This window comes from Chlorocebus sabaeus, chromosome 25, assembly GCF_047675955.1.
Source record: "Chlorocebus sabaeus isolate Y175 chromosome 25, mChlSab1.0.hap1, whole genome shotgun sequence".
NCBI classification, from domain to species: Eukaryota; Metazoa; Chordata; class Mammalia; order Primates; family Cercopithecidae; genus Chlorocebus; species Chlorocebus sabaeus.
The window spans coordinates 9,523,401-9,538,340 of record NC_132928.1 but is presented as its reverse complement, the minus strand read 5'-3'; the positions used below and the strand labels follow the sequence as shown (position 1 = coordinate 9,538,340).

The following is a 14,940-nucleotide window of genomic DNA, read 5'->3' as shown; positions in this document are numbered from 1 at the left end:
AACTGAGTAAATAATTATCTTACTTGTCGTTATTAATCTTTCTTAAAGGTATATACAGCTCACATTTGTTTCCATTAGAAGTGTTGGGTCTTTATTTAGAGGTCTGTGTAACGCAAAAATAATAATTTTAAAAAGAAAAAGACAAAATATTACAAAAGAAAAAGAAAAAACGAAGACAACAACAACAATAAAAAAACACAAGAAGTTTCTGTAATGTGACGTTTTGGGGATCAGAAATATGCCAAGGTAACTTAATTCTTGTTTATCTCAATTAGCCTATTGTTGTTATACATCATTTTGCTTAAAGTCTCAGTTTCCAAGAACCTATGAACAACATTAAGACTTAATATATTTTGAAACACAGATATGGTATAAAGTAGGCAGCATTCAATAAATGTAAGTCAGACTAAACTGAAGTCAGATTTATTTCAGTATCACATTTATTAGTATTTAAATACCTAATAAACTACCTACCCAATTACCAAAGAAATTTAGATCTTTTTACCTTAAGCTGACTTTTCATAACCTTAACAGTGTTGTTTTATGAAAGCATGATGTAACCCATTAACCCAAAAGGATGGGTGATGGATTCATAGTTGACTGTTACTCCAAGTATAATGGTTTCTGCTGTTACTATTCCACCCATAATTAAGCTGACAAAAATTGGCACATAATCTCAATATATTCTACTTACAACGAAGAAATTTGAAGACCAAAGCCCTTGCCTTCAAATTACACCTAGAGAGGAGTACATATTTAGTTTCCAGCAGATACAGTGCAAAATGCTCCCAACCTCCCCATGAGGTAGGAAACATCGGGAATTTATATCCTAAACTCATACATCCAGCAGCATTTATTCTTCGAAGCAAAGCTGTTTGAGATAATCATGGTTCTTTGGGATCTCAACAGGCTATTTAGGTTGGTGCAAAGTAACTGTGGTTTTTGCCATTAAAAGTAACGGTAAGAACCACAATTACTTTTGCACCAACCTAATAAAGGCTTTCTCACAGTTCACAATGGAGTGACAGAAAAACATTAACTCCTGGGAGAAGACCTCAAAATGTGAGGTCAAATATTCATGATTGAAAGTATCTTCGGTGGCAGGGTTTCATGTCAGATGCTAGCCACTTATTGATGAGGTGAGGAACTTACTGAATTCTCCAGCCTGAGCCTAAGACCCTGACAGGACAACAGATCTGACATTTTAGAACAAATCCCCTTCCTGCCACATAAGTCAAGCCTCATGGTGTACCATACCTCTCTGTGTATGTGCCACAGTCTAAATTCTACAATTTTTTACAGCTCATCAGGGGCTGAATTGTTTCTTGTTGCAGTACTACTTATCCAATCACATCTTAGAACTATGCTGCTGTTTGAATAGAACTATCTACCTTCATTATTAAATATGATCTTTCACAGTCTATACAGATGCCATTCCCTTTGTCTCTTACTTACATCAAGTACGTCCATTTCACACTAGGTGCCACACCCACTTGGCTAAATGTTTTGCCTAAGGACATACTGAAACAAGAATATAATTTATACTTCAGTCAAAATTTCATATAATTTGAAGGCCCTGCTATGAAAAGTTGGAGATAATCACAGGTCAAAAACCTCTTGACAATCCATTTGTTATTCCCTGAATACACCTTGTACCTTCTGACCTCTACCTCTGCTGGTACCGTCTTCTACACCAGGAGTTCTCAAAGCATGGTGGTCCCTGGGACAGCAGCATCAGCATCACCTGAGAAACTTTCTAGAAATGTGTATTTTCCACATGCTCTGAATCTACTGAAGAAGAAAGTCAAGGGGCAGGGCCTAGCAATCCATGTTTTAGCAAGCCAGTAATTCTGGTGCACAGTAAAGCTTGAGAACCATGGTTCCACACTTAAGAGTGCCTTGTTCTGATCTTTGTTCCCCCATAATGGCTGATTCTACTTCAGGATGATTTTAAATATCCTTTATAAATTGTTTCCGCCTTTGTTGCCACTTAAAAACACAAACCCTTCACATAGCAACTTACACATATCACAAAGGATTACAGTCACATCACACAAGAGTACAGTGAGTCTGTACGTTTCCTTCCCCAGTAAGCCACGCCTCAACTAGATTATGAGCTTCTTACATATATTTTCAGTCTGACACATAGCAGGTATCAATTAATGTTGATTATTACATCAAAATATGAGCAGTCTATGTTTTATAAGAAGATGAGACTACCCTAAGCAGTTTGAATTCACACACTTAGTGAAAATGTGGTCTTGACTTTCTCTAACATACTGACCTTAGGGGCTTTTTCAGCTTTTAGCTTACGAACCACCTCCCCTTGTGCAGCAACTTGATCATACAGAGATCGACTTTCCAGAATACTTGCTGATGAATTAGAAGAAATATTCTGTCCTATTTCAGCAGGAGGGTTTCCAGGTTTATATTCCTGGCCAGTTTTCTCCTTATATTCAGCTTTCAAAGACAAAAGCTGTTTTACAGCTGCATCTATATCTTCCTTTGGTGCTTTCTTGGCTTTTAATTCACGAACCACATCTCCTTGAACAGCCACTCTATTGTAAAGGACCAAGGAATCCTCAGATGTAGTACAATTATTATTCAGAGAAGGTGTTGGTCTTTCCTTAAAAGCAGCAGAGGTCTACCAAGAGAGAAAATCAAAAGTAAAACAATTAATTCATATTAAATGTTTTCCCACAAAATTATTTCAAACTGATTGTTTTATAATGTTTCCAATTTAAAACAAAAACTTTAAACTTCAATCCCTTAAAAAGCTTAAATGAATAATCTCATTCCTAAGTATTTATCCTAATGAAAAACGACAGGAATAAACAAAGATAGAGGTACACTGGAGCATTTTTACTACAGTAAAAACCTGAAAATGCCCTAAATCTTTGTCATTAGGGGACTAAAGAAATTATAACATATCCATCAGGTCTGAGAATAAATCACTGCTCTACCATATACTCACTGTGCAACTCTGAGTTAGTTATTTAAGCTGTTTCCTTACTATAAAGGGGGGATAACCATATTTAACCCATCAAGTTGATGGGAAAATAAAAAGTAATCTGTGTAAAGCTGTTAGTCACAAAGGCTGAGAAAAAGTGAGTATCAATAAGCATTAGCTATCACTATTAATTTTTTAAGAGATGAAATATAGCTAGATTATTGATAAGGCAAGAGCTCCATGAAATTCTGTGATATAATTGTAACTCATCATTGTGGAACAGTTTCATTTGTGTAAAATTATAAGTTTACAGGTATATATTTGTATATAAGTAAATGCAACAAATCTAGAGCTATGTTCACTAAAATCAACTGTGAAGAGTGAATATACTACTTTTTGCATGCTTTCTGCTGCCTACACTGCATTCTTCCCTATTGAAACCTTTCTAACATTAAAACCCAGCTCACATTATACCTTCCTTATACCTTTTTCCTTTAAATGATCTGCCACTTAATTTTTCAGAATAATCTTATCCATATTCACAGAGTCTTATGTACAAATTTCAAAAATTTTCATCTCTATTCCAGAATTCTGACCTGCTCCCAGACCCAGCATTTTCAATGTCTTCAAGACATCTTTACCTAAACACCTAACAGGCATCTCAAGCTGTATCAGAGTTGCATTTCACACAGGGGTTAGGCTCTCAAGTGGGCATGTCAGTAAAAAAAAACCATCACTCAAAATTCCCCCCCATAATTCCTTAAATCACTCATAGTATTTTTAGTGAGGTTCTATATATACACTCATAAACTCTAATATGCATATATAAATGCATATTATACATTAAAGAAAGAATACAATTCATTAGCCACCCTATATCAAAAAACTATATTTGTTCAGCAACCTTTTTTTTTTTTTTTTGAGACAGAGTCTCGCTCTGTCGCCAGACTGGAGTCCAGTGGCGTGATCTCAGCACACTGCAATCTCTGCCTCCTGGATTCAAGCTATTATCATGCCTCAACCTCCAGAGTAGCAGGGATTACAGGCCTGCACTACCACACCCAGCTAATATTTGTATTTTTAGTAGAGACGGGGTTTCACCATGTTGGCCAGGATGGTCTCAATCTCCTGGCCTCGTGATCTGTCTGCCACGGCCTCCCAAAGTGCTGGGATTACAGACTTGAGCCACAGCACCCGGCCTGTTCTGCTACATTTAATTTGCAACATAAATCATCACAATCATGGTTAGTAAATAGGGGAACATATGAGTGAAACACACACACACACACACACACACACACACACACAAACACTGCCTTGTATGTGATTTTTCCCAATGTATTCAAGTTTTATGTCAAATAAAGAAGCATGCAGGAACAAGCTTTTCATAATTAAAGAGAAAACTTTAGAAATACATTGACAATCTGAAGAAAAACCCAAAAACCTTTTGTATAAGTGCCTTCCTTTAATGAGGATGGTGCTTAAAAAACGTTTTTTACCGTCACATTAAGCCATCTGGTGAAACAATACATGGGGATGGAAACTTCAAAGACATATTCTCATCTGCTAAAGCTTAAAAATAAAAACAAACCCCAAAAAACTGACAAAGCAGGCAATACCCTGGATGAGAATTTAATTTTGATAGTATCAGCCTCTGTTGGAGACAAATATCCTCAAAGATCTACACATCACAGGGAAAAGCATTATTATTCTTCAGGTTTAAAGCTGCAAAGTATCTCTGACTGCAGTACTGGGTGTAAGTGCCAGTCAACTGTACCTGAATTTTGAATTTCTATTCAAAAGTGTGCAGGTTTCAAAGCATGTCCACACTTTTTTTTACGTTCCTCCCACCAAGAAGGGGGGTGTCTGTGCACTCTCCTGAATCTGAGCAAGCTTGTTACTGATTTGAGCAACAGAGTATAGCAGAAATGATGTTATGTGAGACTTCCGAGGCTAAATCATAAAATGGAATGCTCCTTTTACCTCATCTACCAGACACTTACTTTTGGAGGCCTTAAATGACAGGTAAGAAGTCTTATTACCCTGACACTGCCATGCTAGAGATGCCACTTGCAGCTATTCCAGTCATCTATTCCACCTGAGCTCCCAGCCAACACCAATATCAACTTGGCATCCAGGCGAGGAAACAATTTTAGAATCCAGCCCAGGCCAGGCGCGATGGCTCATGCCTGTGATCCCAGCGCTTTGGGAGGCCAAGGTAGGCGGATCACCTGAGGTCAGGAGTTCAAGACCAGCCTGGCCAACATGGTGAAATCCCATCTCTACTAAAAATACAAAAAAAATTAGCTGAGCATGGTGGTGCATGCCTGTAGTCTGAGCTACTTGGGAGGCTGAGGCAGGAAAATCACTTGAACCCGGGAGGTGGAGGTTACACTGAGCCGAGATCATATCACTGCACTCCAGTCTGGGCAACAGAGTGATACTCCACCTCAAAAACAACAAAATAAAATAAAAACAGAATACAGCCCAGCTGAGTCTTTGACCGCCCAGTTGAGTCTTTGATGACTGCTACCCAGCCACCATCTGACTGAAACCATATGATATACACAGGTTTTAGTGGTTTGCCTCAACTCTGTTTTTCTTGATAAATCAGCTGTTATTTTTAGTATGCGATTTTGCAGAACATGAAGTTTTTCAAGAACACATATTAATTTATAGTATAACATCAGTTATCTTTCTAGGATATGTAAAAAATGAGAGGCATAGGTAGGAACTGGGACCAATGAGGGAAGGGCAACCAAATTTCCCATCTCATGCTTACTCCATGAGTTATTCAATAATACATAGCAGCAATTTTCAAGGTGTGGTTCACAGATCCTAAGGGGTATATAAAACCCTTTTAAAGGTGATCTGCAAGGTCACAGCTATTTTCACTATATTAAGATATATTTTGTCTTTTTCGCTCTCATTTTCTTATGACTGTTCATGCAGGTTTTTAGAAGCTATTAAGTCAGATATTAAAGAGATCTGCAAAAATTTAAAGCCATACCACTCAAACTAAAAGTTTTATTTTGGAAAATTGTTTTTAATAAAAACTTTTTTTATGTTAACATGTAACTGGATTTATTATTTTTACATGAATTAAATCCTTTTAAAACTTCTCAATTTTTAGTATGATAAATACTGATAAATATAACCCACATAAACAAATAATTTTTAAGAATATAAGGGAGTCTGGCCAGGCATGGTGACTCATGCCTGTAATCCCAGCACTCTGGGAGGCCAAGGTGGGCAGATCATCTGAGGTCAGGCAGTTTGAGACCAGCCAGGCCAACAGGGCAAAACCCTGTCTCTACTAAAAATACAAAAATTAGCCGGGCGTCATGGTGCACACTTGTAATCCCAGCTGCTCAGGAGGCTGAGGCATGAGAATTGCTTGAATCTGGGAGGCAGAGGTTGCAGTGAGCCCAGATCGCACCACAGCACTCCAGCCTTGGGCAACAGAGTGAGATTTTAAAATCTTATATGAAAGGATAACAACAAAATGCAAAGAGCAGACTTAATTGTCTACTTCAGTCTCCACAGTAAGAAAGATAATCATTTGTAAAGAAATATATTCTAAACTCTGGTATAGAAAGACCATTTATTTTTATAGACATATCTGTAAAGGTCATTACTTACCTCATTTTTTGTGGCTTCTACTTTGGTCTTTTCCTTTGACCCTGATGTTGGCATTTCCTTTGTGTGTCCATCAGGAATGTATATCAAAACACATGGGGCTTCTTTGCAACTATATGGGCTAAAAAGAAAATAAAGGGACAAAATAGTTCATCTGAACAAAATTATGTGAACAGCAATAAACACTGAATTCCTAGATAAATTCAATGGCACTAAGTTCATGCTTTTCTTTCTTTTTTGAGACAGTCTCACTCTGTTGCCCAGGCTGGAGTGTGGTGATGTGATCTAAGCTCACTGCAACTTCCACCTCCTGCGTTCAAGTGATTTTCTTGTCTCAGCCTCCAAGTAGCTGGGATTACAGGCACACGCTACCACACTAATTTTTGTATTTTTAGTAGAGATGGGGTTTCACCACGTTGGTCAGCCCGGTCTTGAACTCCTAACCTCAAGTGATCCGGCCACCTCAGCCTCTCAAAGTGCTGGGATAACAGGTGTGAGCCACAGAGCCTGTCCAGTTAATGCTTTTTGAAGTATAAAATAGTCCATTCTCTTATTCAAATCAGAGGCTCTTCAGAGAAGTTCTACAAACAACAAATGCAAAAATAAAAGTTGACAGTCCTGGCCGGGTGCGGTGGCTCACCCCTGTAATCCTGGCACTTTGAGAGGTCCAGGCAGGCAGACTGCCTGAGCTTAGGAGTTTGAGGCCAGCCTGGGCAACACAGTGAAATCCCATCTCTACTAAAATACAAAATATTAGCCAGGCGGGTGCCTGTAGTCCCAGCTACTCGGGAGGCTGAGGCAGGAGAATCACCTGAACCCAGGAGGCGGAAGTTGCAGTGAGCCAAGATCATGCCACTGCACTCCAGCCTGGGTGATAGAGCGAGATTCTGTCTCTACAGAAAAAAAAAAAACAAAACTGATCAGCCGAGGTGGCTCATGCCTGTAATCCCAGCACTTTGGGAAGCTGAGGCAGGTGGATTACCTGAGGTCAGGAGTTCGAGACTATCCTGGCCAACATGGTGAAACCCTGTCTCTACTAAAAAAAAAATACAAAAATATTAGCTGGGCATGGTGGCGGGCGCCTGTAATCCCAGCTACTTGGGAGGTTGGGGCAGGAGAATCGCTTGAACCCAGGAGGTGCAGACTGCAATGAGCTGAGGCTGCACCATTGCACCCAGCCTGGGCAACAAGAGCGAAACTCTGCCTCAATGAAAAGAAAAAATAAATTGACAGTCCTTATTATAAACTTCCAATCTATGAACTTCCATCCATATGAACAAATTAAGCCCAGGGCAAAATTACATCTGCTATGCCTGCCACTAGAAAGGGCGTTAGTGAATGTTGATACTCTTGACTTCAGTCTACATACCACACCTAATCTGCTTGTAAGCAGAAACATTTCTGTAAAACGTTTATTTATTTTAAAATATTTAAGGGTAGGTATGGTGGCTCACATCTGTAAACCCAGCACTTTGGGAGGCCAAGGCAGATGGATATCTTGAGCCGAGGAGTTCAAGACTAGCCTGGGAAACATGGTGAAACCCCGTCTCTACAAAAAATACACAAATTAGATGGGTGTGGTGGTACATGCCTGTAGCCCCAGCTACTCAGGAGAGACTGAGGTGGGAGGATCACCTGAGCCTGGGGATGTCACGCTGCTGCACTCAAGTCTGGGTGAGAGTGAGACCCTATCTCTTAAAAAAATAATAATAATTTATAAGAATTTCTCAATTCCAAAGGATAATTAGCAAAGTTCTATTGCCACTTTTTGGCAATTATGAATAATGCAGCTGTAAACATTCACATACACATTTCTGTGTGAATGTGTTCTTTTCCTTTGGCAAATACGCAGGAATGGAATTGATGGGTCAAATGGTAACTCCGTGTTTAATTTTTGGAGGAATCATCCAACTGTTTTCCAAAGTAGCTAAACCATTCTGCAACCCTACCAGAAATACATATGGACTCCAATTTCTCCACATTTCTAATCCTTGTTATTGTCTTTTTTTATTTCAGCCATCCTAGTGGTATGCAATGACATTTCATTATCATTTTGATCTGAATTTCCCTAACAACTAATGATGCTGAGCATCTTTTCATGTGCTTACATTTGTACATGTGCTTGGAAAAATGTCTATTTAAATCCATTGTTAACTGGGTTCTCTTCTAGAAACAAGTCCTTTTACACACATATGTGCAAATATTTTCTCCCATTCTGTGACCTGTGTTTTCACTTTCTTTGAAACACAAAATATGTTAATCTTGACATAGTCCAATTTATTTTTTTCTTTGGTTGCTTGTGATTTAGGTGTTATATCCAAAACAGCATTGCTGAGGTTACAAAGAGTTACATTCATGTTTTCTTCTAAGAGTTTTATAGTTTTAGCTCTTACATTTAGGTGTTTGATAAATGTTGAGTTAAATTTTGTATATGATACAAACAGCACCCAACTTCACTCTTTCGTGTGTAGCTGTTCAGTTCTTCGTGTGTAGCTGTTCAGTTTTCAACTATTTGTTGAGAAGTTCAAAAACTTTCTAAGAATAAAATGAGAATCTACTCTGTTATTTTAGTTGGTGGTACCACCACCACTACGAAATACTTAAGGAGGGCTTAGTAACTATCAGGCACTGTGCTACACTGTATGCATGCATGAGCTTATTTGACTAAAGGAAATGTTATATTAAAATGAATAAGGTTACTCATATGATGAAAAAGTCACAAGGCTATTCCAGGAAAAGGCATCAAGTGCTTTAGAAAAGCCCCAGGCAATCTGGTACATATGTTAAACAGAAGGGATCAGGGAGAAAAAACTCCAACAGGTATGGCTCAAGAGACGCCATAACATGAAAAATTTTGCATGTCAAACTAAAAAGTTTAGCTTTTACCCTGAAACTAACAATATTTTTGTTCGTTTGTTTTGAGAGAGTCTTGCTCTGTCACCAAGGCTGGAGTGTGGTGGTGCAATTATAGTTCACTGTAACCTTGAACTCGTGGGCTCAAGCAATCCTCCTGTCTCACCCGCTTGAGCAGTGAGGATTACAGGTGTGTTTACCACTATGCCTGGTTAATTCTTTATTTATAATTTTTTGTAGAGATGGGGTCTCACTATGTTACCCAGGCTGGTCTTGAACTCCTGGCCTCAAGTAATCCTCTTGCCTCAGTCTTGCAAAGTGCTAGGATTATAGGCATAACTCATAGTGCCTGGCCAACTAATAGAGATTTTTTAACAGTAGAGAAATGTGATAAAACTTACTCTTAAATTTTCAGACTGGTGGGCATGTGAAAACTGAATAGGAAAATAGGAAAAGGATGAAATTGGAGGCAAGAAGATACTTGAGAGCCTATTTTGGCAATCAAGGAAGCAATGCTATAGCCTGAAATAAGGCAGAGCAGCGGATCCACAGAGATGAACTAGACGGGCAACACAAACAACAGAGTTTGCTGACTGAAAAAAAGGATGAAGGAGAAGAATAAATCAGATGACACCTAGATCCTGGAATTTTGAACACGTTGAGTTTGAAATGCTTGAAAGAATATATTCAGAGATATCTAAAAGGCAGTTAGATTCACAAGACTAAATCTCAGAAGAGGCATTTTGACTACACAGTTACAGAGGTACAGCTTAGAAAAACAGCAGAGACAAACAGAAAAGAAATAAAGGGACAAAAATTTACAAAGTTCTCCTTCTAATAATCCTATTATTTCATGGTTAAAAGAATACAAATATTGGTTATTTTTTTCCCTCTAAATGTACCCTGTTTGTACCATTTATCTAGTGAAAATATACTACAAAGAAAAAGATAATGGTAATAATTTTCCACCCAAAGATAGGTAATATACAGTACTGAAATTTTGTTCTTTATACTTGGGCTACAAGAAAGTTAATTACAAGTTGGTTTAGTTTCAGAAATGAATAATTTATCAATGTTCAATGCGCATGTTGTTTCAAAGATCCCTTGTTAAAATAAATTACTTAAGGCCAGGCGCAGTGGCTCATGCCTGCAATCCCAGCACTTTGGGAGGCTGAGACGGACAGATCACGAGGTCAGGAGATCAAGACCATCCTGGTTAACATAGTGAAACCCCGTCTCTACTAAAAATACAAAAAAATTAGCTGGTTGTGGTGGCGGATGCTTGTAGTCCCAGCTACTCAGGAGGCTGAGGCAGGAGAATGGCGTGAACCCGGAAGGCAGAGCTTGCAGTGAGCTGAGATTGCGCCACTGCACTCCAGCCTAGGTGACAGAGCGAGACTTTGTCTCAAAAAATAAATAAATACATTACTTTAAGTCTAAAATGTTAAATATAAAACAAAGAAAACTGAGAGAGAGACTGAGAAATAAAACTGTCAGGTACGTTATTTTAGTGAAAGTTCAATTTCTAAAATATCACTCACTATAATAACTTTAAGCATTTTCATTTAGATGTTCAGTTACATTTACTTACCTAACAGGTTCATAAGGTTGATCGCATATGAAGAATCCTCTTCTCTGGAGTTGTATAATATCTCCTTTTTTCAAATCCTTAAGGCAGGGATCCCCTAGCATTAGTTCTTCATGCTGTAAAGATGATATAAAACCAAAGTACACTTTCTCAAAATCATAGTAGTAAAACAACTCTAAAATGCAAGCAGTTTCCACTAACTAAAATATTCCCATTTTAAACAGATATGTTAAGAAGCTCACTACTTGAGCACACACAATGAAACGGTGAAGTGTTAAAATAAATGACAATTCAATTTATCACATTTTTAAAAGTTAACCTTCATAAACTGGCCTCAAGAAACATTTTAAATAACTTGACTGGCATTCCTGAAGAAATAATTTTCCTGCTATAAATATGAAATATGATGCAAGGAGCACATAACAGACTTAGCTGAAAGGCATGCTGGCGTAGCGCTAAAATACAAAGGTCAGATTTGAATCCCAACTCTACTATTTACTGTTTGTCCTCAGGTAAGTTACTTAACCTCATTGTGCTTCAGTTTCTATCATCTATAAAATGGAAACATTACTTACATCTTTTTTTTTTTTTTTTGGTAGAGCCTGTTGCCCAGGCTGGTCTTGAACTCCTGAGCTCAAGCAATCCACCCACCTTGGCCTCCCAAAGTGCTAGGATTATACGCATGAGCCACCATGCTCAAACAATTTACATCTTTTGATTTAAATAAAATTCTACACATCTTATCCATTTTATCTGAGGATCCGAAATATATAAAATTTAATTCTAAAGAAAAATTTAAAAGATGAAATATGGTTTCTTTGGAAGGTTACCTTACTGTTCTTGTTGACATACTGCTTAAAGTCCTCATCTTTTCCTAGCACTGGCTTTGTGATCAAGTGCTCATAAGTGACACAGATTGCTGGAACAGGAAGAGCATGTGTAGTTTCTGCAAGCCAAGTGATCTTAGTAGTTTTCTTGTAGTCTTTGTTTTCCAAATTCAGCTTTGCATCAAGAGATATGATTTTTCCATCTGTATTTCTAGATAAAAGATTAAAAGTATTCAAAGAAATATTAACCACAGCTGCCATAAATTCACTATTTTATTCTATAATTATTTTATATTATTATAAAATAGTTTGTTTTATTTTGTAATAAATGGATAAGAAATTTTCTTTGGAAAAATTCCAAATTAAACATTTATTTGAGCTTCTAATATGCCAGACATATACTGGTTAATAGATAAATACAACATAATCACTGCCATTGAGATACTAATAATCAACTAGAGAACAGATTCACATGTAATTGATGAGGAATATGTAAATATTAACTTAAAGTCACCTGCATTAAGCATTATAAAATCTGAATTACTATGTTTAAAAACATCTGGCAGTTACTTGCAATCATATATAATAACAACGCAATTAAGATTTCCGAGTTTGCATAAATCAATCTTCGGCATACTATGTTTCATTTACAGAATCTGAAGATCAAATTCGTAAGTGTAGCACGCTATAGTAACTAGAAAGTCAAGTTCATTATTAACCAATTTTAAAGTAAATTTTAGTATAAAGATTATCTTACACATATAAATTCTGTCTAAAAGATCCCCATATCAGGCAACTGTATAGAGTCCCTTTTTATCATGTAATTTCTCATTAAAGCATTACAACTATTTTTTATATCTAGATGTAGTAATTTTCATCACCACAAATAAAAGACATCTTGATAGCCTGTTAATAAACTGAAGCATATATGGAAAAAAACTTAATTTGTGTCCAGAATTTGCAGTAGCTATGTCTGGCAGATTTACTAGTCAGCAACATGTATAGGTCTGAATTTGATAATGTTTAATAAGTAAATACAAATAAAATGCTTTTCTCCCATGTTTATTTGAAAACAAACAAGAAGTTCTTACTTGTGTATTTTTGTAATGTTGAGGTTGCCCCAGTTTATAAATGTAACCATCTCACCCTCTGAAAAAGTCTCTGCATCAGCACCTTCAACAAAAACTTTGGGACTATACCACACAGGCTTCAAGCCAACCTCAGGATTCTGATTGACAAAGAAAAGCAGAGTGTCTGTTGAAACAACAACTTATTGAACCCAGTATGCAAATTTATAAATTCATTCTATTCTTTAACCACACAAAAGTCTTCTGTGTTACTAAACTGTTAGCAGTTCATTGCTGTATGAGGAAGAAAATGCTTTACTCTTTCTCCATCTATGTATTTTAACATAAACATATTCCCAATTCTGTTCTTACCATTTAAACAATACATACTCGGACTCAGTAGAAATTAACAGTTTGAATTCCAGCTCTGTGACATCAGATCAGCAACCTGACCACTAATATTAATGAAATTAGATGAGGTAGCCTGCCCCTAAGATTACTTCCAGCCTAAAAGAATCATTCATTGATTTCATAGCTAAGACAGTATAATTTATCACTTAGTATCTCTTCAACTGGAATCTGCTTCCTATCCTTAGAATCTCACTGCTTCACCAGGTGCGGTGGCTCACACCTGTAATCCCAGCACTTTGGGAGCACGAGGTCAGGAGATCGAGACCATCCTGCCTAACATGGTGAAAACCCATCTCTACCAAAAATACAAAAAGTTAACAGGGCATGGTGGCACATGCCTGTAGTCCCAGCTACTTGGGAGGGCTGAGGCAGGAGAATCACTTGAACCTGGGAGGCAGAGGCTGCAGTGAGCCGAGACTGCACCACGGCACTCTAGCCTGGGCGACAGAGCGAGACTCTGTCCCCAAAACATAAATAAATAAAAGATTCTCACTGCTTCTGCAGCAAAAGAGAAAATAAGTCATTCCTGACCAGTGGCTATGGGACATTATAGGACAACAGATGCTACCTGGAGGAAATTATGGACCTTTCAGATTTTAGAAGACAAACTTTAAAGAAAGTATTATCTACATAGATATAGATAAGTAAATTTTCTGCCTTTCCAGTGTGTATGATATGGAAAGAAAAAGAGATGAGGAGAATAAAAAGTGCCATAATTTCAATTTTTACTTGGCAGAATTTTTTTTTTAAAAAGTGCAAGAAGGCCTTTTGAAATAAACATTAACCAGCATGTGTTTAACAACTGTTCAATGGATTCACCAATGCATTTGAGAAAAATCAGTATGTTTTAACAACCAATAACATATTAAGCTTAGAATAGAATACTAACAGGCTAAATATAAAACACTTTGCGAGGGAAATGTTATATGAAAATTCCACAGAGCAAACTGAGCAATCCAGTCACAATTTAAGAGTGTGCTTCCTTAACAATTAGTTCTTATTTTTAGCAATAAGCAGTACTTAGTAATTTAATTTTTTAAATTTTATTTGAGGTAGAGTCTTGCTTAGTCACCCAGGCTGGAATGCAGTGGTATAGTTATAGCTTACCGCAGCCTTGAACTCCTGAGCTCAAGTGATCCACCTACCTCTGAGATTACAGGCAGGAACCATAATGCCTGGCTAATTTTTTTATTTTTCGTAGAGACAGAGTCTTGCTACGTTGACCAAGCTGGTCTCGAACTCCTGGCCTCAAATGATCTTCCCACCTCCACCTCTCAAAGTGCTAGGATTACAGGCATGAGCCCCTAGCCTAGTAATTTAATCTAACCTATCTGACTACAACTGTCATTTTAAAAAATAAGCACTCTTCAAAACTTTTATTCTCATGATTCAAATTTTAAAATATTCAGTATGCTTCAGATTTATGCTAACTGTACAGTAGGTGATATGGCAGATCAGATACTACTACTTACCTGGTCAAAACAATCAGATGTAAAGAAAGGCAAACCCAAATCAATCAAGTAAACGCACACCCCAAATCTTATTAGGATTCAAATCTTTCAAATTAAAAAGTAGCCAATGACATACATGGGGAGATAATCAATC

General features: G+C 37.4%; 1 protein-coding gene across 2 annotated transcripts in view; it reads right to left on the bottom strand.

Moving 5' to 3' along the window:
* Positions 1-14,940, bottom strand: part of EPRS1 (glutamyl-prolyl-tRNA synthetase 1) — an 83,220-nt gene that overhangs the window by 27,473 nt on the left and 40,807 nt on the right. For both annotated transcript variants that reach the window (XM_007988406.3, XM_007988405.3), the window contains 5 exons: positions 12,949-13,085; positions 11,861-12,068; positions 11,034-11,146; positions 6,593-6,710; positions 2,285-2,644 (listed from right to left, as the gene is read on the bottom strand). In XM_007988406.3, the coding sequence (XP_007986597.3) occupies positions 2,285-2,644; positions 6,593-6,710; positions 11,034-11,146; positions 11,861-12,068; positions 12,949-13,085 (936 nt within the window). The remainder of the gene's footprint in view (positions 1-2,284; positions 2,645-6,592; positions 6,711-11,033; positions 11,147-11,860; positions 12,069-12,948; positions 13,086-14,940) is intronic.